Genomic DNA, 24,154 nt, shown 5'->3' on the forward strand with positions numbered 1-24,154 from the left:
TGCATATATGTGTCATTTAGTTTGATTTATCCTCCCCACAATTTTATATATACATATATAAACTACATATTTTACAAGATAAACATATGTAATCTTTATCTGCCAATGTAAAGTAATTAATTTTAAATGAATAAACAAAAAATACATCAACAGATGTTCACAACATTAAAATCCAGTGGTCTATCTTGAAAAAGTTGTGTAAGTGAGTGAAATGGGTTCAATGGACATAATGAACACATTGTCATCTCACAGACACTTGCACACCTAAACTCAGCTCCAGTTCCTCGGCTACCCCTAAACAAGCCTGAAAACCAGAGCTGCAGTGGATTTCCCTGACAAAGACAACAGTCTTTCACGTTTGTCATGCTTCCACATACTTCTTGACACATGAGTTAGTCAATCAGTAAGGTGGGGACAGGTACAAAACACATCCCTTAGAACATTGCCCTTGGGAAAGAGAGGTGGCTCAGCAGTTGAGAGCACTGACAGGTTCAATTCCCTGGTCATCCAGTACCTGATCACACCAGGATAATTAAAAGAAGGAGGAGGAGGAGGAGAAGGAGAAGGAGGAGGAAGAAGAAGAAGAACAAGAAAAACAAGAAGAAGAACAACAACAACAACAACATTGCCCTTAAAAAATCATATTTTTGGTGCCTCAAACCAAGAGCAATTTTGGCTTCATTAATCTGAAAAGGTAAAATTTAGATGTATTTAGACAAACAATTTTTGCCTAAAACCAAACATTCGAGTTGTTAAAATATATTGTAACTCTAAAGCTAAATTTTATTTCTCACCTAGAAAAATAAAATTATTCATGTTTCTCCTCTTTTTTCCTTTGATTTCTTTGTTATTTCCAGGATATATCGCTAGGGACTCACAACTATATAGAAAATATTCTTCTTCACACATCCTCTCCCCATAAAAGAGCCTCAGGGATGGCCGGTGCCTCAATAGTTATAGTTTAATTGATGTTCAGCTGGCTGTTAACTAAGAATTAAAGCTGCCTGGAAAACAGTCCTCCCTCAAGCATGATGGTTTGCCATTAGTAAAATAATCAGTAGTAATGAAAAACCTCATTTTCAAATATCGTTCATAAGCTTTACAACATTCAAATGGTGTCTCATCTAATCCTCTTTAGAAATGTGGCCCCAAGCAAAGTAAAATGTTTTCTTTGAAAATGTAAAAACAGAAGCTAAGATGTGATCAGTTTCTCTTTTAAATGATAAAGTCTTTCCAATTATTGGTTAGTAGTTGCTTTTATACATGTGAAACCAGATAATTACATTATTTAAAGAATTTATGCCTTTGTTCATCCGTTTGATTTTCAGTACATCAAACATATTCTGATACCATTAGGTGTTATAATTATCTTCTCTTTAAACATACCCTACCCAGAAACAGAATGAATAATAATAATTGAATACCGTCCCCAAAATAAATGCAAATGAATTTACACTCTGCTTGAGTTCACATGCTTTCTAGTCTTAAATTGCCTTAAAAACTATTCCAAAAATGCCTGAAGAGTTTAACACTACCAATAGGTTGAATAATATATATCTATATGATATAGATGATATTTAGATAGATAGATAGATAGATAGATAGATAGATAGATAGATATGATAAGTAGGTAGATAGATAGATAGATAGATAGATAGATAGATAGATAGATAGATAGATAGATAGATAGATAGAGATGATAGGTAGATGGATAGATGATAGATAGATAGATAGATAGATAGATAGATAGATAGATAATAGATGATATCTTTTTATCATTGATTTTTTTAAATATTTTACGCAAATGCTTATTTTAAAATGAAAACCTTAAATGAATTTAATCTTGGTCATGTTCAGTTCCAAGGAACATGAGAAAAGTACAGAGATCCCTACCCTATCTAACTCAGCAGAACTCCAGCCGAATTCCAAGAACACTATGACCATGGCTCCTGTGAGACACTAGAGGGCAGAGTTGCACAGGGAAGTCTATCTGTCACCAACCTAGAAAGGGATGCAACATGGAGGTTTCTTCCTCTATAGACTGGGTTATTTTATAGACCCACTGATTTATTTGGAAAGGATTTTAAACTTTTCAAATGCAGACTAAACTTTCCAATATGAAATCAACCAACAAAACACAAGAAAGCCAGAGAAGGGCTCATGAAGAACAATTTCCTATGAATGAACATTCCTCCTTCTTGCCGGTATCCATAATGAATATCCCATTTCCTAAGACATGACTGATGCTTTTCTTCTGAATAAAAGTCTTAATCACCAAGGTACACTTGTAGACTCTAAAAGCTGAGGGTATTGGGTTAATAATTCCTTGAACCATCAAATTTTGGGAAACAAGTATTCCATTTCTGTTAATCAAGTACCATAAGATCAAACAAAATGTCTTCAAGCTATTAAAAGTTTTCTAAAGAAGAAGGAATCCTCACACTCCAGAACCTTTTATATCCACATTCCCTACCAATGGCAGAGATGCAAAAACAATATGGGCTGTCCAGCATCTCACTGCACTGATAAATGAAACCCATTTATTTCCAAATGGATTCTGGAAGCCCAAATATCAATTTGCACAGCTCCAGGAGCAACAGAAAAAAAGTCATTTCCCACTCTTTAAGTCATTGCATGTCGTTCACGGTGGCCAAGTCATTCAAGACACTTCAATATATCTCAATTATATTAGGTTGAACATCAGAGCAGCCAACATTCATTCTCCAAATAGCCAAGATTCTAGGGTACATCCAATGATATGACTGAACTCTCCAAAGCCATTCATCTTAGAAACTATGTGTTTTCAGTGAGAAAAAAAAATTGCATGTCCCAAAGAGAAATTATTTCAAAATTGGATTTTATCTGTTTATTATCACTACCTTATAAAATCAGCATTAATAGTAATTTCAAGGTCTAACGTAATTAATCATCTATGAATATTTATAGCCTCAACTTGGCAAGTGGCTGAGCTGACATTGTCTGCATATTACCAAAGTCCATGCTCTTTCAATGACATTACAATAATCCCATGTAATCTCAACCCTTGTAAAAGACATGTGGCAATTTTAAAGGGGCATGGCATAATGACAATGGCGAGTTGTGCCAACTTGGCATCCTCCTCTGGAGAGTCCGGAGCTACAGAGGATATTAACAACACAGAAATAGCAACAAGTATTGTGTATTTATTGACTAGTAAAAGCTAATCCCTAAATCCTTCATTTCTCATACCAGGTCCTGGGTGATGGGAAGAGAAAAAACCCACACAGTTCCCTCACAAATTATAGCTGAGGACAACTGTATGAATGTATAAGTGAACTCATATTCACAGAAAGTCCATTAGAAATTTAAGAAAACATAATCCAGAACATATGAAACCTAAGTGTAGAATCTTAGACTCTAAATTGATAACTTTATAATCAGAGTATAATGAAGTATTTGTTGATTTTTATAAATTTTGGTTATAGGAATCACTTCATACAGGTCCAAAATCCCACACTTGATAATCCAACCATAAGGTCTCTCTAAGACCTAAGATTCAATTTTGATTCAAAGACCAAGTAGATGGAAAGAAAAAAGTGGGGGGGGGGAATGTATATCATGGAAACGTGCAATCAAAGTAGAGTCAGAGTGGACAGATGGGCATCAAACAAAACTAATATTGAGACAAAATTATAAAGTTCTATATTTTGAATGATAGTTCCACTCAGAAATTTATATATGGACATTTAATCACCAGTGTAGCAACTACAAGTTGGGGATTTAAAGAAATAATTAATATATGACACTAGAGCCTTTGTCAGAGGTCTTGAGGGGGTGGGCTTTACTTTCTTCCCCTCACCATTGTGTGAGGACATAGCATCCACACTCTCTAGTAGAGTTAGCCATCACCAGACCCCAAAACTACAATTGCCTACATCTTATATTATGACCCTCCAGAATTATGAGAGTATTTTTCAAACTACTAGACATAATGTATTTTGTTACAGAACTAAAAATAGACTAAGACATAGAAACAGAGTATTCTATAATGATAAAATGTCCAGTATGTAGGATGACATAACACTTAAGAACATATTGGCACTAAATACCAGAGCCCTAAAATGCATGAAGGAGAAATGGATAGAGCTGAATAAAGAACAGACAATTCAAACTAACCATTGGAAACAACAAGAATCTGCTTTCAACTAGAACGGAAATCAACAAGAAAATGGAAGACTTTTAACATCACCATAAGCAAGTATACCTAACACTATAAATCAACAGATAGCTGTGATCAACAGGAAAGTGCAGGTTCTTCTCAAGTCCATTTAAAACACTCCTCAGGACAGAATTACATTCGGCCAAAATGTCTCATCTAAAATACTTTGGACCATATGAGAGTCAGAACTTCAAATTTTCTGACTCTCTAATATAAAATAGTACATTTGGAGCATAGTATGGAATACCTACATTATCATCATGCAGATCAATAATCTCTAATCAATCGTATTTCCTCACAGACATAGACACCTCTTGGCACTAAGACAAAGATTATAACAGCACCACCTTCATTCCAAAGTCTTATCATCCAGCCCAAAGCATGTTCAAATGGGTTTATTTTCTTTAAACTCTTGATGCAATCATGGTGTACAAGACACCACTGTGCCCCACTGTTTTCCACCAGCACCCATGCTATCACTCCTTCTCTTCAGCAGTGTGTCCACAAAACAACAAAGGCATTTCCCATTTGCACTATTGTATTTGCGTGTGTCTCATATAATGTAAATATCCACGTGTGGTAACTGAGACCTTTGGCATCCCAAGACCGATAGCTTTCTACCTGATTCCTTCTAACACCTTCCCATTGCTCTTCAAATGAAATATGAATTCATCACGGCAGCAAAGCCGTGCTACCTCCAGGGCATCACCAACTCTTCCGTACTCAGACTCCTAGCCACACAGACTTCTTTCATTCTCTCAAACACCCCATTACTTCCTAGTTAGAATCTGGTTTTCCCATCCCCCCTCAGAGTGCACTTCAAATGGTTATCAAAACTATCATCATCATCAACTTAGAATCTAATCTCAGATGTCACATCCTACAATTTCCCTAAGCCCCCTATCTAGCTGAGCTTACATTTCTCCATGTTCTTTTGCTTTTCCTTAAGAAATTTTAGAGTGCTTTTGTTTCCAAAAATGTTGCAAAGTTCACATGTAGCCTACATGCAGTTTTCTTGTTGTTAATCTGTCAATTGCCATTGCATACTCAGTACAGTTGATGAACCAGCCCCCACATTAACACACCAGTGGCGTGTTGACCAGTTTCCATACTTTATAATTTACTGTCTCTTTTTAGTCCCCATTTTCTAGTCAAGGCTCCAACCTGGATTCTTTAATCATCATGCCCTTTTGTCTTTTCTTGTCTCAGATGTTCCTCATTCTTTTTCCTTCTGCTTTAAGAAGGCATGCTCCAGCGCCTTTTAGGATTCTCCCCAGCTTGTTTTGTCTTGTGTTCTTGTTTTACATAACTGTACTGAGATGGAGGTTTAGAGGTGAAATAGTTTCATCACATCATATCAAGGGTATGTGCTATCAACATGACCTGTCATTGAGGATGCTATCATTGCCTAACAGGGTTAAACCTTGATCATATGACTAAAGCAATGTTTGCTAGACATCACAAACATAAATCCATTCCTTTCTCCCCTTTCTACCATAGCATTTCTCTGTTCTTCAGAAACAAATAATTGAGTATAGTCCACACTCAAAGGGTAGAAGGAGTAGAGTTCTACCTTTCAGGGAGGAAAATTGCATAATAAGTTACTTGAAGTGTTCTTGAGAGATTTGCCTATTCTTTCACATTTATTTATTTGTTTGTTTGTATGTTTGTCTGTTTGCTTGCTTGTTCATTTATTTCTATCCATGTCCACTCTACTCAAGTACTCCATGGTCTATTTTAGCAAACCCTGAAAAAGTGTGGGGGATTTGTTGGGGCTCTCCAGAGAACCAATACCAATAGTGTGTGTATATATATGTGTGTTTCTATATATGTGTGTTCATATGTCTGTGTGTATATGTGTGTATGTCTCGTGTGTGTGTGTGTGTGTGTGTGTGTGTGTGTGTGTGTGTGTGTGTGTGTTGAGAGAGTTGTGGCAAATAACTGAGGATGAAAAGTCCTAAGAAAATTAATCAATAAGCAAGAGACTTAGAGACTTATCAGGGCAGATGCTGATATCCCAGGTGGAAGCTGAAGGCCTGAGAAACAGGAACACTGACAGAATGCATCGACAGCCTACCAGTCTGAAAGACAGATAGAGTAAGATCCAGGAAGAGCTACACTTCTGCTCAAATACAATGACAAGAAAAAAATTAATCCCCTGACCTAGAAACAGAGAGGTGGAATTCCTTTTCCTTCCAAGAGATGGTCAGCCCTTTTGTTCTACTTAGGACTCCAATTCATTGGACAAGTCCAACCAGATCAGAAAGACATTCTGCTTGCTTCCCCTGCAGATTCAAATGTCAGTCTCTCCAGAACATTCTCACAGACACACCCAGAATAATGTCTAAGAATTTGTCCAGTGCACCTACACATAAAATTAGCCATCACTCCCAATTTATATCCCATAGAACTATTAACACAATATATAATTAACAAGGCCTTATAATTATTTTCTGTTTCTCTTATTTATGATCTCAGTCCTAGAATCAGAGGGCCTCATGACTTTAAGAAACCTAGCAACTTCAGGGCTTAGGGCAGTGCTTATATTGAAGCAGTAATTGATAAATGAATGAAAAAATAATCAATCATAAAATATTGATTATATAGTGCATAGTAGAAAATAACAATGATGGAATATTCTGTGGTTACCTCTGGGACATGAGTAAAATCACCCTGCAGGCCAAAAATAAACACATGTATATTAGTTGCTTGTCTTGTTGCTATGACAAAGTATCTGAAAAAATCAATTTAAGAATGAAAAGGTTATCCTAGCTCCTAATTTAGGGGTACAGTCCCCCAGGAAGCCCAAGGAAGCAGGAGCTCAAGCAATCTGGACACATCACATCCACAGTTGAAAAGTAGAGAGTAATGAATGCAAGCTTTTAGTGCTCCGCTTGTTTTTTTTTTTTTCCTCCACTTTATAAAATCCAGAATCCCATGACCAGAGAGTCATCCTGTCCGTGATTAGGACAGGTCTTCATTCATCAACTAACTTAAGACAATACCCTACAGGCATGCCAGTGGTCCATTTCCCAGGTAATTCTAGACGTTGTTAAGTTGACAGTTAGCACTAAGCACAAGCATTGCCTGTCATGGAAGGCAACCCATGGTGGCAGGAGCTAGAAGCAGCTGGTCACACTGCATCATGAGTCAGGAATCAGGGAAAGATGAAGTGTACTGCTCAGCTGATTTTCTCCATTTTATACAGTCTAGGACCACAGCTCACATGCAAGGTGGATCTTCACAGCTCAGTTAACCTAACAGGCATGGCCATAGACTATCGTAATTACAATAGTCCCTCACAGTCATGCCCAAATGCTTGTCTCTTATGTTGCTCTATATCCTATTAAATGGACAATTATTAGCCATCACTACTCCACCTTGTATCAACTTGATGCTCAAGCACATCACTTTTAAGCCACAGCTTTCTACCCCTTGTCTCCATAGGCTTATGGGACTCACATAATGCAAATTGTAATTAGTACATCTTCAAAAGTCTCCAAAGACTTTAAGACTTTCAACACTATTTAAGAGATAAAAGAGCAATTCTCATATATGAGACCCAAACAATATCCTAACTGTGAGTTCTTACACGATCAAAAACAAATTGTATACTTCAATTTACAATGGCACAGAATTAACACCTACATTCCAAAAGGGAAGAATGGAAGCAAGGCAAAGATCAGAACAAAGCAAAACCAGCTCCCAGCAGGGAAACACCAAATCCTACAGCTGCAAGTCCAGTATCCAGGGCTTCTATTGAAATCACCTGGGCTTGAAGGGAGTTGCGCATCCCCTTGCTTCCAGCTGTTGCCTGCAGCACACCTATGCCTCCAGCTGTTGCCTGCAGCACACATTGTCTCTTTCCTAAGCATCATTACTCAGGGCCTGTTACTTTCTTTAGAGAAGGCCCCATGATCCTGGCATCTCCAACATCTCCAACCTCAACTTTGTACCTTTACACAGACATTTGCAGAGTCTAACTTAATCTAGATAATACTGATAGAGATATCGCTCTGTATGCTGTGAATATGTGTTGCTTTGATTGGTTGATAAATAAAGCTGTTTGGCCAATGGTGAGGCAGAATAAGTTTAGGCAGGACATCCTAACTAGAGAGGGAGGAAGAAGACAGGGAGAAGAGACACTGCTAGGTGCCACCAAGAGACTCAAGATGTAAAGGTACCAGTAAGCCACAAGCCACATGGCAAGGTATAGATTTATAGAAATGTGTTAATTTAAGATAAAAAAGCTAGCTAAAAAGAATCCTGCCATGGCTATTGTTTAAAAATAATATAAGCCTCTGTGTGTTTATTTGGCTGTAGACTGGGCAGGACACAGGAAAACTCCCAGCTACAAATGGTGCCCAAAAGGTTGGCTCAAGTTTCCATCTGAAACCTGAAAATACTTAATAAGCAATTCTTTTTTTTTTTTTTTTTTTTTTTTTTTTGGTTTTTCGAGATAGGGTTTCTCTGTGTAGCTTTGCGCCTTTCCTGGGACTCACTTGGTAGTCCAGGCTGGCCTCGAACTCACAGAGATCCGCCTGGCTCTGCCTCCCAAGTGCTGGGATTAAAGGCGTGCGCCACCACGGCCTGGCTTTAATAAGCAATTCTAAACTGAGCCAAAAACAGGTTCCTGCTTCATGTTTCATGCAGGCCATGAGGCGCCGCAGCATTCAGGCTTGAGTGCAGTATGGCAGATTCCCACTGCAGTAGACAGTAGCGTCTCCAAGCTTCACAGCACAATATGTGGCAGATTTAGCTTTTGCTAGTACAGGGGGAAAAAAGGTTTGGGGGCTGCATGCTGCTGGATTGGGGCATAGACCAACTGCCTCCCAGAGTCTGGCAGTGAGCATGGTTTCCCCAGAGCAGGTGGTAAATGTAATTCCACCATGTTAGAAAGCTGAGGTGAGTGGAGCCAGCAGCCAAAGCTGCTATTTTAGTCCTAGTAACGCTGCAGTTTAAAACAATAGATTCACAATAAAACAGATTCTGATTAAATAAACTCTAAACAGTTTATAATGTGCATAAAAATATATGTAGGCTTGGGAGAGAAAGGAAAAGAAATATAGATATATAATGAAATGGAAAGTTTTAAAAAATAAAGTCTTTAAAGAGAAAGTAAAGGTAATATAAAAAATAAGCCACACAAAGATGGAAATCACATGCAGAGTCTGGATTATGTTGTCTTCAGGATTTTTAACTGCAGAGAGACATTTGATTATAAAAGCTGCTGAGTTAAATCAATATGTATATTTTAAAGATATCTTGATTTCAAAATTTATGTCTAAGGATGTGTTGCTTTGGAAAAAAGGTTCTGCTTTTGTTTCCACAGAAGATGAGAACATATGGATTGCTTCTAGGCTAATATGGTTTGATTAAGGAAGACCCCCTGAGATGCCCAAATGATCCAATATCCAAAAACAGCTTCAAGGCCACTGGCTCAGAAAATATAGCATCGCAGACTATTCCAGTCAGGACTTGACCATAATCTTAATTTTCTCGGGATCCCCTTTAGATTGCCAGCACCCTCAACCAGCAGGAAGTAGTATGAGAAGCTATGCCCAAATTCCCAAAATATTGTTTATAAATATTTATTTTTATTTAAAGCAGGTTGATTATAAATGCAATCTCTTTCTAAAGAAGAAAAGGGGATAGTATAGATAGGATAGAATAAAAGGGTAGATTAATAAATCTACTTTTTAAGAGCAACTTGTTTAAAAATGTTTTTACATTGCCATGGATTTTAGTTTATTGATTCAAATTTAGAGTTAATTTTGTTATACTACATATATATTTCTACTCTCATTTAAGGTATTATGTGTATGTAGCTCATTTAAATTGTCCATTACAATTAAGAAATACAGATCAATAATTATTCTTCTATGATAGTCAAACTTATAGTCATGTTAAGTTTTCTAGGTATATGTAGATATAATTCAATTAGGTAGGTTATCTTCAAACACTTAAAAAACCTACAGAATATGGCATCTAAAATGTTTTTAAAACTTAGACTTTCTGGACAGTGAGACATGTCTGCTCCTGGCAGCACTGATTTACTTCAAAGAGAAAGATGGACTTCGAAGACACTCCATATGGAATTTATCTTCTTCTTGGCAAAAATGGCCATTTGGGCAAGAAACTGTTCTTGCCTGGACTGCTTGACAAAATGTTGTATTGACTGGACATGCAGGACCCATAGGAAGGTGACAACTGAACTTTGCAAGGTGAGATGGTCCTTCAGGTTTCTGCCTCACAGAAAAAAAAAACTGTCATTCTATAGGACACCAAGAAAGAAATGACTGAGAGACTAGGCCTATGGGATGAAGATGGATGCTCCAACATTGCAGAGAAACTTTAGGTGACTGTCCAGGCAGGCAGCTGTCTCTGTAATTCCAGATTTTTGGAAGCTGCTTACAATGCTCTTCCTATTTACTTAAGTAATATTATATCCTTCTGAGGTCATTGATGTAGTGGAAGACTAGATAGTTATTATAGTTTTCCTTAGTCATGACAAAAGATAAATTAGATATGAAACTTTAGACTCACAAATATAGGATAGATGATAAAATTTTTTTTTAATTTTGCCAAATACAAATAGACTATATCTTATAGCTGTAATTCTTGCTTGATAACTGTTCCATTATATGTAATTTTACTATACTAAACTTAAAACCTTCCTTTTGAATAGAAAGAAAGGGGGAAATGATGGGGATGTCATTCTGTATGCTGTGAATATGTGTTGCTCTGATTGGTTGATAAATAAAGCTGCTTGGCCAATGGTGAGGCAGAATAAGGTTAGGGGGGACATTTTAACTAGAGAAGGAGGAATGAAACAGACAGAGAGAAGAGAAGCTGCTAGCTGCCACCAAGAGAAGCAAGATGTAAAGATACCAGTGAGCCACAAGCCACGTGGCAAACTATAGATTTATAGAAATGGGTTAATTTAAGATATATGAGCTAGCTAACAAGAAGCTTGCCGTGGCCGTCATTTAAAAATAATATAACCCTCTGCATGTTCATTTGGGTCTGAGCAGCTGCGGAATCGCAGGGCCACGGGAGCCGGGCAGAACCAGGAAAACTTCTAGCTACATAATACTTCTCAGGCACACCCACAGGATTGTCTCCTAGTTGATTCACAATCTCATCAAGTTGACACTATTAATCTTCACAATCCATTCCCAAACTATCGCCACGCTCTGTCACGTTAATAATCTGCATCACTCATGGTGACTTGATGGTGGAATTTCTATATAGGCAACTCGAGAGATAGATGGTATTTTTCTCCTTGCAGATTTCAAGAATGGAACTTAATCATATCTCAAACAAGGGGACATGATTATTTTATAAGTCTTTTTCTGTAATGGACATTAGCCTCATCAGTAGCAGGTCAGAGGAGGAGATTTATAGAAGAAAAGGGTAGTCATCACTTTTCCTTATAAATCACTCAGAAATGTTTCAGAATCTATGTGTTTTGTACTCCACAGCCAGAAGACCACATAGTCCAGAGCTACTCAACAAATTTCAGACATATTCCTTGCAATCATGTTAGCTAGCCTAGCATTTTCTGTGTTGGGTTTTGTTTTTACTTCTTTAAACTACTCACGTTGTCTATATCTAACATGAAACCCACAGGAGCGACGGCACTATTTCCAAATGACTGCCATGAAAGAAAGAACAGTGATATAGCAGGAAGCTTGAAGAAGCTCTGGCTCTGAGGCTGGCCACTATTGGTCTTGGGGAGCACTATACAGACAAAGGCCACCATCTCTCTTCCTTGTGCCCTCTTGCCAAAGGATTAGAAGATTTGCTGGAAATTTCCCACCTATTCTCCCCACATAAAAATGATAGAAAGATGATGCTCAGAAAGTCAAGGAAGAGATGGGCCAGTAATAAAACAAATACTGTGGGGGGGGGGGAAGAGACCCTGTCCTCTTTTCTAGTCAAACAACAAGATTTCACACACTTTATTAAAAAAAAAAAACTAATAGGCCATTAAAATGCATATTCATGTAAAAATCTACAAATGTAACACAGAGAAGTTTAACACAGTAGATTTTGAAATGTTCTTCACAATAATATAAAGTCCCCTGATACTTGTGGAAGATGCTACCCTTTTCTAGATTCTTTTCAACAAACCACATTGAGCTTGTGTAAATACCTTGAAATAGTTCCCTATTCATCTGAACTATTTTGTAGCTCAGTGTCATGATGGTTATTGAGGAGGAAGACACCATTTGGCACAACTGCGAGGCCATATATAGCAAAAGAGTACCCAGAGACCTCCTGGAATAAGAGCTAGACAGTTGAGGAGCCCATCCCAAATTAAGCTCTTGGCCACTTGCATATAATCAGCAGGCTAAAAGGAGAAGCAAGACAAAAGGCACATTAAGGAAAGAGCCTCCATTATTCTGATTAGAATATATTGTCCATGTGTCACCAGTCAAAATGAACTAACTTGAGATAAAAATAGAAACAGAGAAGGAGATTCAGTGTGAGTTTGCACAGCATGGCAAACTGAAGGGATGGATAAAATGAGAAATGTCTCTTTAATAAGCCCCTACTTGCCTTTGCCTGTACTCAGTGCTTCTAGGTTTTCTTCACATCCTCCCACACAACAGTTTGCAGTCCACCTTTACTGATATCAGACTTCATTTGCATAAATCACATGAAACAGCTGTTGAATTATGAGTTACGCTCACAGGGGACAAGCTGTCAAATATCCAAGGATACAGAAAGTACAAACCACAATACAGTTGTTCTCAGCAGAGTCCTCTGAGCTGGCCATGCATTTCCTTGTAATTGTAGTGATTATCTGCTCATCAGGCCACTCTCTGCCATTCTGAATGGTCCGATGCACTCCCAGTTTGTCCTCCGAGTCATCCTCTCTACTCTCAAAAGGTCCAAGAATAGAAGGAGGCTTAGTTTCCTTTGTTCTGATCCCTTTAGTAACAGCACAGCAAAGCCACACACATGGTAAAAGCAGGAAATGAGCAAGGAAGAAACAGTCTGCCCATTGCTATATTCCCCTTTGCTGAAGTAGTGTACCCAGCACTCAAAAATCATCTTTGAACTTACGTTGCAATGATACAAACCACAAATAAAAAAAAAATGTAGCCTTGTTTTTCTATCAGGTGGCAGATTTCATAGTAAAAATGTATATCCAGTAGACTTTCTTAGCAGGTCATCTACAGCCATGAGCACATAGTGAAATTCCCAACAACTTATTCAAATTCCCTGAGCAAATGGTATGGGAAACCCTTCAACCAGTAACAATCTCAAGAAAGCAAGTGTGTCACACATAGCAATTCCATTTTCACTGAATCTTTTTTCATGACATTTTATGTTTTTTAAAGAGTGGGTACATCTCACTGGAAGCTGTTTTTGATCTTTTGTTTTTCTAAATCTGGGTTTTAAAAAATGGATCTCTTTATTGCTTTTGAGGCTTTTTGTTGCATTCTAAAAAACTGAAAACATTTGTCCAGGTATATTCTGAATCTCACTGCTAGAAGATTTAAGAAGACAGATGGGAAACAAACAGCCAGCAAACAGAAAACCAACCCGTACTCAGGTGATGAAAGCAATTTTAATTCCTTAAGACAAAGTCTCACTGCAGAAGTAATGGAACAGCTATAATTCTAGAGCTTTGCTAAAATGCTCACTTATGTATTCACACACTCACCATTATTCACTGAATGCTCACAAAGTGACCAAAAAGATATTTAATCTCAAGCAATATTGTGCTTTATTCTGTGATTTGTTCTAAAACTTGTTTCACTCAAGACTATACATGCCCCATTAGAAATCCAGGTCTAAAAACCCTAAGCAAAGTAGAGGATTTCAATATCAGGATATTCAGAAGGAACTATGGACACCTGGTGAGTGGCAGATGCTGGAAGGATCTGTGTCTGGATGGGCCCACTAGCACTCTCCAGATGTGTGCCAGGACTCACTGAGATGAGAGGATGACTTTCTCCAAGGATACTGAGGGCTTCTATGGCCCTGTCTTCCATTTCTGGGGATACTGAAACCATCTCTGTGGTCTAAAACAACTAAGAAAATATTTGGAAGGAATAATGGGTTGAATATTTAGCAATAGTCAATATTTAATACTTTTTTTTTTTTTTTTTTTTGGTTTTTCGAGACAGGGTTTCTCTGTGTAGCTTTGCGCCTTTCCTTGAGCTCACTTGGTAGCCCAGGCTGACTCGAACTCACAGAGATCCGCCTGCCTCTGCCTCCCGAGTGCTGGGATTAAAGGCGTGCGCCACCAACGCCCGGCTTAATATTTAATACTTTTATGAAGCTGAAATGTCAACATCTTCTAAATGATGTAAACTCATTATGATTTTTCTTAAAGTTGCAAACATTAAAACTAAAACCATGTTGCCCATGTGATTCTCTAAGAGACACCCAAGCCTGCCTTTCATTGTTGGAACTACTGCTGACCACAATGGAGCAGACCCAGTTCTGTAACTGTTTTTTGTATATGCTGCAATTTTTACATTTTAAAATGAAAGGAGGGGAAAACTCAAAGGCGTACCATTCCTTGAAACATTATGATTAAGTGAAATTAGAGCCCCAGTGTTGCTAAGTGAAACTCCCCTGGAATACAATCATTTCTACTCATCTATGTGGAATCTGCAGCTGCTTTCCAAGCTAGGGTGGTAGCCATGATGCTCCTAGGAGTTTAATTAACTCTCTATTCTGGCCCTCTGATTTAAATAACCAGGTATCAAGTGAAGACATGTTGGAGCTATGTTTGTAGTCCTCTAATCAAATATTCTGTGCTACCCTAACTTGCTTTGAGAGATAGATCCACCCACATTTATACTGTAGATACTTTCTAGAAGAGGCAGCTAAGTGAACAGCACAGATAGCAAAGAATAGAAAAAGTATCAAAAGAAAGGGAAGATACACTTTAAAACATCTATAAAATATGGAAAAGCAGATGTACGTGAAGGAGAAATTTCTGGAAGGTATCATCTACATAATCTACATTGTCTCCTAGTCTCTCCGTGTACAGGTTTTTTAAAGCACCAGAACACATGAAGTCCCAAATGTTCCCTCCTACCTTGTCTCCCATTTTTCCTGTCTCAGAACCATCTGGCTTTGGGGCAATTGGAGAATCAACAGTACACAGTGCGCTACAGTAAACGTGACAGCTATAGTAGTACACAAAGCTCATCTACATATTTCATTCAGCAGAGAATCATCAATCTTGTCTATGAATGAAATACAGATTCACATGTCTTGAGAATTAGCAAACAAATGCAACCAAACCAATTTCTAAGGTAAAGAAAGTGTCTTGTGAGGTGTTTCCTGTTTATCTTGACATTTTTAGTTGCCTACAACTTATGCCAGCAGATACTTCTGAAATATATGTCTGAAAACTGTCTTTTTGACATTGGGAATGATCATGAAAAGCTTTGCCTCTGCCCCTCATCTGCTACTGAACCCACGAAAATGTCAACAGGAGCAACAGATAGATTAAAAAGTCAAAGTGAGACAAGGTTGTACACATGTGGACATGTTGACATCATTGTGAGCAAGCACTAGGGATGTTTCCCAAGAAGAGCATGCCAGGCTGATGGGTTTCATACTCTAACATTTTCTTAATGAATTTTCAAAATCTCAGTTAATTTTAATGATAATTCATCAGCTTCCTTTAGTACATTATACTACCTACGAGGTTCAGTGAAGATGAAAGTATCTCCCTCATACCCCATTTAAGAAAGTAATGAGTTGTCTCACAAATGGGTCTAGAAGCTGCACTTTAGAACAATGGCCAAGATAAATACTACTAATTTGTACCTATTTTGGTGGGCTGCCATATTTTAGTAATAAGGATTGAAAACTGAAAAATAATTCCATGTCCTTGAACTTTTGTGAGCAACTTTCAGATTATTCCTGTTGCTCTGAGAACTGTGGCCCGAAGTGCATTATGAGAGTTGAAAGAAAAAGTACCAAGGAAGGTGAGCAAAAATGGTCAGGGTGCTATTGCCTTATAGAGTAGCTGGCCCGCACGCCAGCCTCATTCCTTCCCCAAGTAGACAACATTCATCTTTTCCTCTGTTCCAGTATTGGCAGAGGGGTAAGGAAATTGTGGGGGATGGGTGTCTATTTCCCTGTTGATCTGCTGCTTTGTGATGCTCTGCCAAACCACCCTGTGTCAATACCCTCCAACAACCTCTAAGGCTCCCTAACCTCCCACTGACTGGCCACACGCAATTCACCTGATGTTGGCCATTCCAAACTACAAATTAACAATGGCGCTGTGACTTTGAATAAACCTATTCTGTGAAATAACTACATTTAAAAGTCTCTCAATTTTCAGATTTCTAAATACAAGAAGACTCAAGATGGATGTAAAGTAGACTCATGGGGAGGGACATTTGAACTGTAAGTATGCTTGCAACACTGAGATCAGTATATTTCAGTGCTTTCAAAAATATTGACTTATTAATAATTTATAATAATGGGTTCAGTTAGAAACAAGTAAAAACCTAGGTGAAGAACAACAATGTTGGAAAAATAAAACAGAATATAGAATTCACACTCACCTGGTTATAGAGCAAACTGAATGCCTATGAATTATGATGTGTATATACAAAAGAAGACAATTTAGTCTTACACAAAGCAAAAGTAAAAAAAAAAAAAAAAAAGAACCTCTGTCACTTGCCACAATATGGGTGAAGCTTAAGGATTTCATGTTAAGTGGAATAAGCCTGGAATTGGGTCATAAATACCATATGACTTCACTTGTGTGTGGAATGCACAAAATATTGATTTTTTTTTGCCAGTAGAATGGCAATTATCAAAAGATGAGATGGGGTTGGAGTATGGGAAAGAGAAAACCATGGTCACTGTGTATAAAATTGCAGCTAGATGCAGGGAGCAAATTCTGGTTCCCCATGTTGTTAACAACAATGTTGTCTATATTTAAAAAGAGCTAAAATACCATGTTTTAGATAATCTGACCACAAAAAAAAATGTTAAATATCTGATGTGGTGAATACATCAATTAGTCATATTTCTACATATTCTACATATTTCTACATATATGTAGTCATATTTCTACATATTCTACAATGTATCCATGCACTGAAACATCTCTTTGTACCCTGTAAGCTTATACAATTATTATTAATTAGTTAAAAGCAAAACTTAAAGAGTTATAACGAAAGAGGGCAGTAACAATTTAGTGACAATAGAGGGGTAACAAGAAACACCTCTTATCAGAGGGGGCCTAAACCCCTATCTCTTAGCAGGTTGAGCAAGTAACAATGATGACAGACAAGGAGAAAGTGCAGCCATTCTAAGCATGCCATGTATGTTTATGAAGTTAATGTGCAAAATAACAAATGGAATAGGTTTCACCATGATCTCCCTTTGAAAGATAAGTCATTACTAGAGAAATGGCTCAGAGGGAAAAGGCACCTGCTACCAAGCCTGGTGACCCACGTTTGATCTTCAAAATTCACATGGCAGAAGAAGAAAACAAACTGCCATAAGTGGTCTGTCCTCAGACCTCCACAAGAATAGCATGGCATATATGCACATGCATGTGTACACACACACACACACACACACACACACACACACACACACACACCACAAATGCATACACATACTAAGCAAATAAAGGTAAAGACTATTAAATATAAGCTAACTCACATGTACATAATATTATTGTTAGGATTTCTTATGTCTGTATGTTTTTCTATCTGGAGGCACTGCAGTCTGAGTTTTACTTCAAGGTTAAAGTGTCCCACCCAGCACATTACCTGGTAAATGTTTTTCCCTCAAAGAGTCATATCATCAACAGCATTCATAAGCTACAACATGGCTTCATCAGTTTATAATGTCACCAACATCTTGAAGTAAATGTGATCTTATATGCTCATGCATCTCAATTCTCAAACTTAATTATGTGATTCAAAACAGAATTAGCTTTAACTCTTAAAATACCATTAATGTATCATCTTGGATGTATTAATAAATAAATTCTGTAAGTAAGGAGGAAGGTAAATGCATTTTAATCACCTCAAATGTCTTAATTCACTCCTACTGCTAATGATGCAGCAATTAAGGTGTAAATGTGTCTGCTCAATTTCTCCTAGATTCTACCACTGAGCATAACTAAAACGTAAGTCAAGCAAGTGGGAGAATTTGAATCTTGATGAGAAAAAAAAAGTGAGTGAAACTAAAGTGTTAGCACTCTGTGGCATGTTTTGCGCACACATGCCTGTGTCCTGGCCATCACTGTCCCAGTCTCCCCAATGAAAAAATATGAACATGATGACATGACATGACGGTAACAAACACTCCTGGAAAGTGCACGATCAAACACTGAGGGGCAAGTCAAGCTTCCATGCCCTGATAGCCTCCTTCAGCTCAGAGCCCCCAGGAGGGAAGTTATAATGATGCCTACTGGTCCACATGGACCTGATAAAGATCAAATCGAGAGATCAGGATGGGAAGGCTAGTCACGTTAGACATTGTTTTTCTGCAGAGACGGTCTCTCTTTAAAAAAGGTCTGACTCCACGAGTAGAGTCAGTTTGCCCTTCCTTGGAATCAGAGCTGGACTAAACTTGCTTTAGATAGAGAACGCAGCAGATGTGAAAGCAAGTCACTTCCAAGGTTGAGCATTAATAGATTTGTAATGCTCACTTGTATCCTCCTGAGACCCAGACACCACAGTGCTGGGAGCACAGGATGTGGGAAGAGAACTGGGGTACCAGTGAGTATCTCCAGACTGAACCCCAGTCAACAGCCAGTACCAAGAACAAGTCAAAGGGGCAAGCCATCCAGGATGCTCTGACAAGGCCAAACCTCTTGATTGTAGTTCCAGGTAATTTCATGTGTGGAACAAAGCTCCCTAGCTGACCTCAGTCAACACACAGACTCTAGTAAGATAAGTTATAGTGGCTGTTTAATCACTAAGAATTTAGGAAGTATGTTATACAACAAAAGACTTTCTAATCCTTCTTAGAGATCGGAGTTAACACCAGCTCCCGCTTGCCTCAAGTCTCACTCATGAAAGACCCTGAAGTATCAAGCAGGCTATCAGAACTTTCCAGAGAAGAGAAGAACTTCTAACACAGTGGTAAAGACCACAGACCCTGAAGTCAGGTTGACTGAGTTAGAATGCTGATATACCCCTAGGAGAGACTGGATGTGTTCCAGTTTCGCATTGCATAATGTAGAGATAACATATCACTCAGATTACTAATATGTTACAAAGACTAAATATCAGTCTAAATATTGTGTGTGTAAGGCATTCCGAACAGTGGCTTCCACAGACTAACTGCTCAGTAAATACTCCTGCTCAATATTGTTGTTTATTCTCTGTTCTGTTCTAGTCCAGTGAACTGCCTGCTCATAGCTATGAGATGAGACCCCATGCTTAGGAAACAGAGAGACAGGCATGGAAATGAAGAGCCATGCACATGCCTCCTGTTTGGTTCTGCCCAGGGGGAGGTGACTTTATATCAGGCCATAGGACCACAGAAGTAATGACTGATAACTCCCATGGTCCTCACATTAAGAGTCAGAGTGAATGCTCAGGTTGTGGATCATCCATAATGAAAATATCAAGCTGGGAACCAAACTCTTCATCTGGGCATTAAAAATCCATTGTTTGGGGCTTCATGACCAACTCCAGTTAGGTAAGGGTAGCAAGCTCAGACTTGGAATACAGCCCAGTGGTAGGATATATGCTTCATATGTATGAGGGACCTAGTTCAATTCCTAGCACCTTAAAAAATGAGGTCCAAGCTTTATATGTATTGAGTGTAGTCTTACAAAGTTCTTTCATCTATACATGATGCAACAACATACTAGCAGAGCATTCATATGAACCTCTTTCTAAACATTACTTTGCATCTCAGTGTCATAATGAGATAATGTCACAGATGATATATATATAAATGTATTTATGTGTGTGTATGTATATATTCCTGCTATATATATAGATATAGATATATAGATATAGATATGTTAACACAACTAACCTTAAATACAATAGTAATGTTGGGTTAACTTGTGGGATTTTGATTTTTTGAGGGGAAGGTGTTTGGGGAATTGCTTTTGTTAAAATAATTATGGTATTTTTAATGAAGCAAAATACATGAATTCCTTTTTATAGAATTATAATGACTATAAATAGTATTATTTGCCCTAGACTTTTACCTTTGTTCAGTGTTCATAAAGAGCCTATTTCTATTTACTGCAAAATTAAAGTTCAAAAGGAATGAACAAATAGTAGCTCTCAATTAAATTTTTGAAATTTCTAGCATTACGCTGCAGCTCCACTCATCTTCTCACTAGGCTCACTACTGGAGACAAGACTCTTGTCTCTTACCTCTCATGTATTCTACTCATCATAGACACAATAATGTCAACCATGCCATAACCTTTGGACACGACAGCATAAGTAGATCGATTAACTCACACACAGTCAGAAGTTCTGGAAAAGGTGTCAGGTCTGTGCCTGACTGCAATGTGACCATGCTTCTCATTAGATTAGCTTCCCTTTTCAAGTAACTTGTAAGCTTGAGGTGGAGAAATTCCCTTTTCATTTCGTGATTGCTAATCATAACTTAAATGCAACTCTCAGAGATGCAAATTAACTACAGTAATAAATAGGGTACCAATTAAATACTAAGAAATTTAAATTATTAAATAATAATGATAAATACATTATTTAGTAATAAAATAATAATTCACATTCTAGGTTTCTTCAGAAACACTACAGTGCCATGCATGTTATATAGCTCAATGTAAATTGGATCTGATAATTTAGATACAAACAAGGGCCACTAGGTTCAATCATGTTGCCCTCTCTACTTTCCCATTGCCTCTTTCATGTCTGGTGACTAGCTCATTGCTGAATTTACTGCCAGATCTCTGCTCCACATTTCCCCACTTTGCTCTAAAACATCATTCTTAATATTCTGAATTTTAGACTCCATCAACCTGTTCAAAGAACTTGAGTCATTTCCACCAAGAAAAATAAGGGGATGGAGAGAAAGAAGCCTATTGGGGGAGGGGGGGCATTTGCCTCCCTATGATATTGCGTCACTGTGTGATTTTACACAAAAGTTTGAAACTATGTATAATTTCAGCAGCATTACTGAGAGCAGCTGCAGGGACCATGCCTGCATCCACTTTGTAACTGAATGTCACCAAGAATTAATATGGACGGAATTGAACTCATATGGAACAGAAGCTTAAGGAGGAAGAATACTCAAAAGTTGAGCTGACGGGTTCAACTGGAAGTTTCTGCACTAGTAAGTAGACACTTCTTTTGCATCTATTTTCCATAAAATGAGCTCAGTATAGTTTAAATAAACGTAAAAATGTTTGCTAAATATACTGTATAGCATCTCTAATTAACAGAACAGATTAAGTAGATTCTGTGACACTTTACCAACTTAGTCTTTAAGAAATGGAACTGGCTATCATTTGATCAGTAAATAACAAATTATCAAGGAAATCATTTAGTTAACATGTCCTTTGAATATCTCAGATAAAATGCCATGGCTTTCTCTAAGCACAGCCTACAGATTCTAAATTGTGGGCTCACTTGCATTAAATGTGCCTAAGTAGCATTAAGGGGATCGCTTAGGCAAAAGCGAAAGTCAAGTGTACCCGTGTTAACAAAATTATTCCTGGAAGGGGTAAGCGTTGTGTCTACCTGGCAAGGCTGCTTCATCTTAATGGCCGTGACATGGTACCGATAGCAGCACAGCTCACAGGTCCAGGAGCCTCTCTCACTGATCCACTTTAGCAGACACAGCTGATGGGTGTACCGAACAGACCCGTCACATCGGCAGGGATTTAACAACTCACCCTGAAAAGAAAACGGCTCACTGTGAATAGTCCTGTTTCTGCCTCCACTTACAAACCCTAAGATCTCCTTCTTCCCCTTCTAAACGATTTCCCCAGAAAGATACAAGCATCAAGCTCTATCCCAGAAAACCAAATTAAATTTTTATATGTCTGATGGGAATGATACTAAAGTCTTAAAAAAAAAAAAAAACTATTTCCAAGATAGTGCTTAGAGTTATGACATAAATGTTCCTCTGACATGCAAAATGTCTGCAAGACATAGCCCCCAGTACCCTTGGGAGAAAGCTCTACTATTAAATCTCTTTAATAACTTTTAAGTGGATGGTCAGATGCATTTCCTCTGCAGTTATTCTTAATCATTGCTGAAGAAGAAATGCATGGCGGAAAGCAACTCATAGCAGCATTATGCTTTTACTTTTTCTAAATGCAGCATCATAAATATTGACTTGGGGCACTATGTTTCTGAAAGCCTGCATATTCTTATGCAACTTCCTTACTTTTAAAGACATTAAACCCAGTGTTTTCACACACTTTGGAAGGGCGATGCATTATCTTTTCCCCCCTGCATGATGCTTCTCATGAAAGTTTTCATGTGCCTCTAATGGTGCTTGTAATTTTTGAAATGTGTTTCTAACAAAACAGCAAGCACATCAATTGGCTAAAATAGCCTTTCTTTTTTAATGTACTTCCTTTTGCACAACTGTAGTGCCTTTTGCATTAATAATTTGCAATAAGGAAATATATCCTTTTAGTATTGTAGCACGACTCCCCCCCCCCATACCCCCTATTTGTAGTCTGAGACCACGCTTTCTGGACACATTAATAGAAAATAGACTTCACCTTTGCATCCTATAGATTTGATTCTACTTATAAACTAAAATGCTTTGAGTAATTCACAAGAAACGCTTGATGGTGTTACCATTATAGCACCTGAGGCATAACCGATTGCAAAATCAGGTAGCGGGGGAAAGTGTCGGTTAAATTTACTTCTTCATCTGCCACCAGGACACTTTATCTGCCTTCCCAGAAAGCGGACTGGAGTGGAAAGCAGTGCAGCGAGGCGTGCGCTGTCCGCGGTGCTGAAAAGGCTCACCGCCTGCAGACCTGGGGTCCCTCTGGCCTTACCTGCTCGGCGCCCTGGAAGCAGATCTTGCAAATAGGCTGATGGTGCTGGTGCTGATGCCCCGAGCGCTGGTCGCCGCTGCTGCTGCTGCGGCTGCTGCACACGGAGCGTGTCTCGGGCTGATCTCCCGTGCTCCGCCGCTCGCCCTCCCCGCACGCACCGGCCTCGGGCTCCCCCGGGCCGCCTTTCTCCGCCGCTGCCTCGGGGACCGCCACCTCAGGAAGGCGCCTCGGACCTTCGCAGGAGTCGCCGGCCGCTGACACCTCCTGGTCGCGGGGCAACAGAGACGGCGGCAGCGGCTCATCCGCACCCTTGCGTCTTGGGGCCACCTCTACCGGCGGCTCGCCCGACCCCGCGGTGCGCTCCGGAGGAGCGGGCAGAGGCGGCCGGTAGCGTGGGGAGGTGGGGACCAGGGCCGGCTCTCCCGGCGGCGGGGGCGGAGGCGGCGGGGGCAGGGGAGGCTCGGCTTCGCGGCTGTCCACCCGGCTACACCGATTGCTGCCCTCGTTGCTCATGGTGGAACCGCCGCCGCCCTCCTGCCCGCCCGGTGGCGGGCCGGGCGCGGACTGCAGCCAGAGAGAGCACTAGGGGAGGCTGGAGAGGGAGGAGGGAGGAGGGCTGGAAGGGGCACCGGGGCACCAGGACTGGGAGGGCGGGACCGGGAGGGGACGCGGAGGACCGGCGCGGCGGCGGCAGAAGCGGCTGTTCGGCTGAGCCGCCGGCTCGGCTCTGATGGAGGCGGCGCAGAGTTCGGCTGCGCGTGCCAGGCGCGCGGAAGGGGGGGGGGGAGGGAGGAGGAGGGAGCGCGGAGATGCGCAGGGAGGCTGGGAGGGAGCAGGCGTGGGACTGGGCGGGGAGGAGGGGGGGGGGACGAGTCGTGCGTGAGAGGGAGGTGTGGGTGCAGAAGAGGACCCGACTGGAACTGGGGGATCCCTGGGCCGCTTCCACCAACCCCGGCCCGGGCCGCTCACGTCGGTTCCGG

At 39.5% G+C, this 24,154-nt stretch overlaps 1 protein-coding gene across 2 annotated transcripts in view; it reads right to left on the reverse strand.

The window, feature by feature from the left end:
- Positions 1–23,915, reverse strand: part of Marchf11 (membrane associated ring-CH-type finger 11) — a 106,315-nt gene extending 82,400 nt beyond the window's left edge. For both annotated transcript variants that reach the window (XM_028868172.2, XM_028868171.2), the window contains exons 1-2: positions 23,175–23,915; positions 21,895–22,050 (exon numbers count right to left, since the gene is read on the reverse strand). In XM_028868172.2, coding sequence (XP_028724005.1) covers positions 21,895–22,050; positions 23,175–23,687 — 669 coding nt within the window. In that variant the 5' untranslated portion in view covers positions 23,688–23,915. The remainder of the gene's footprint in view (positions 1–21,894; positions 22,051–23,174) is intronic.
- Between the last annotated feature and the right edge of the window lie 239 nt (positions 23,916–24,154).

The sequence above is a fragment of the Peromyscus leucopus genome, chromosome 11 (genome assembly GCF_004664715.2).
Source record: "Peromyscus leucopus breed LL Stock chromosome 11, UCI_PerLeu_2.1, whole genome shotgun sequence".
NCBI lineage: Eukaryota > Metazoa > Chordata > Mammalia > Rodentia > Cricetidae > Peromyscus > Peromyscus leucopus.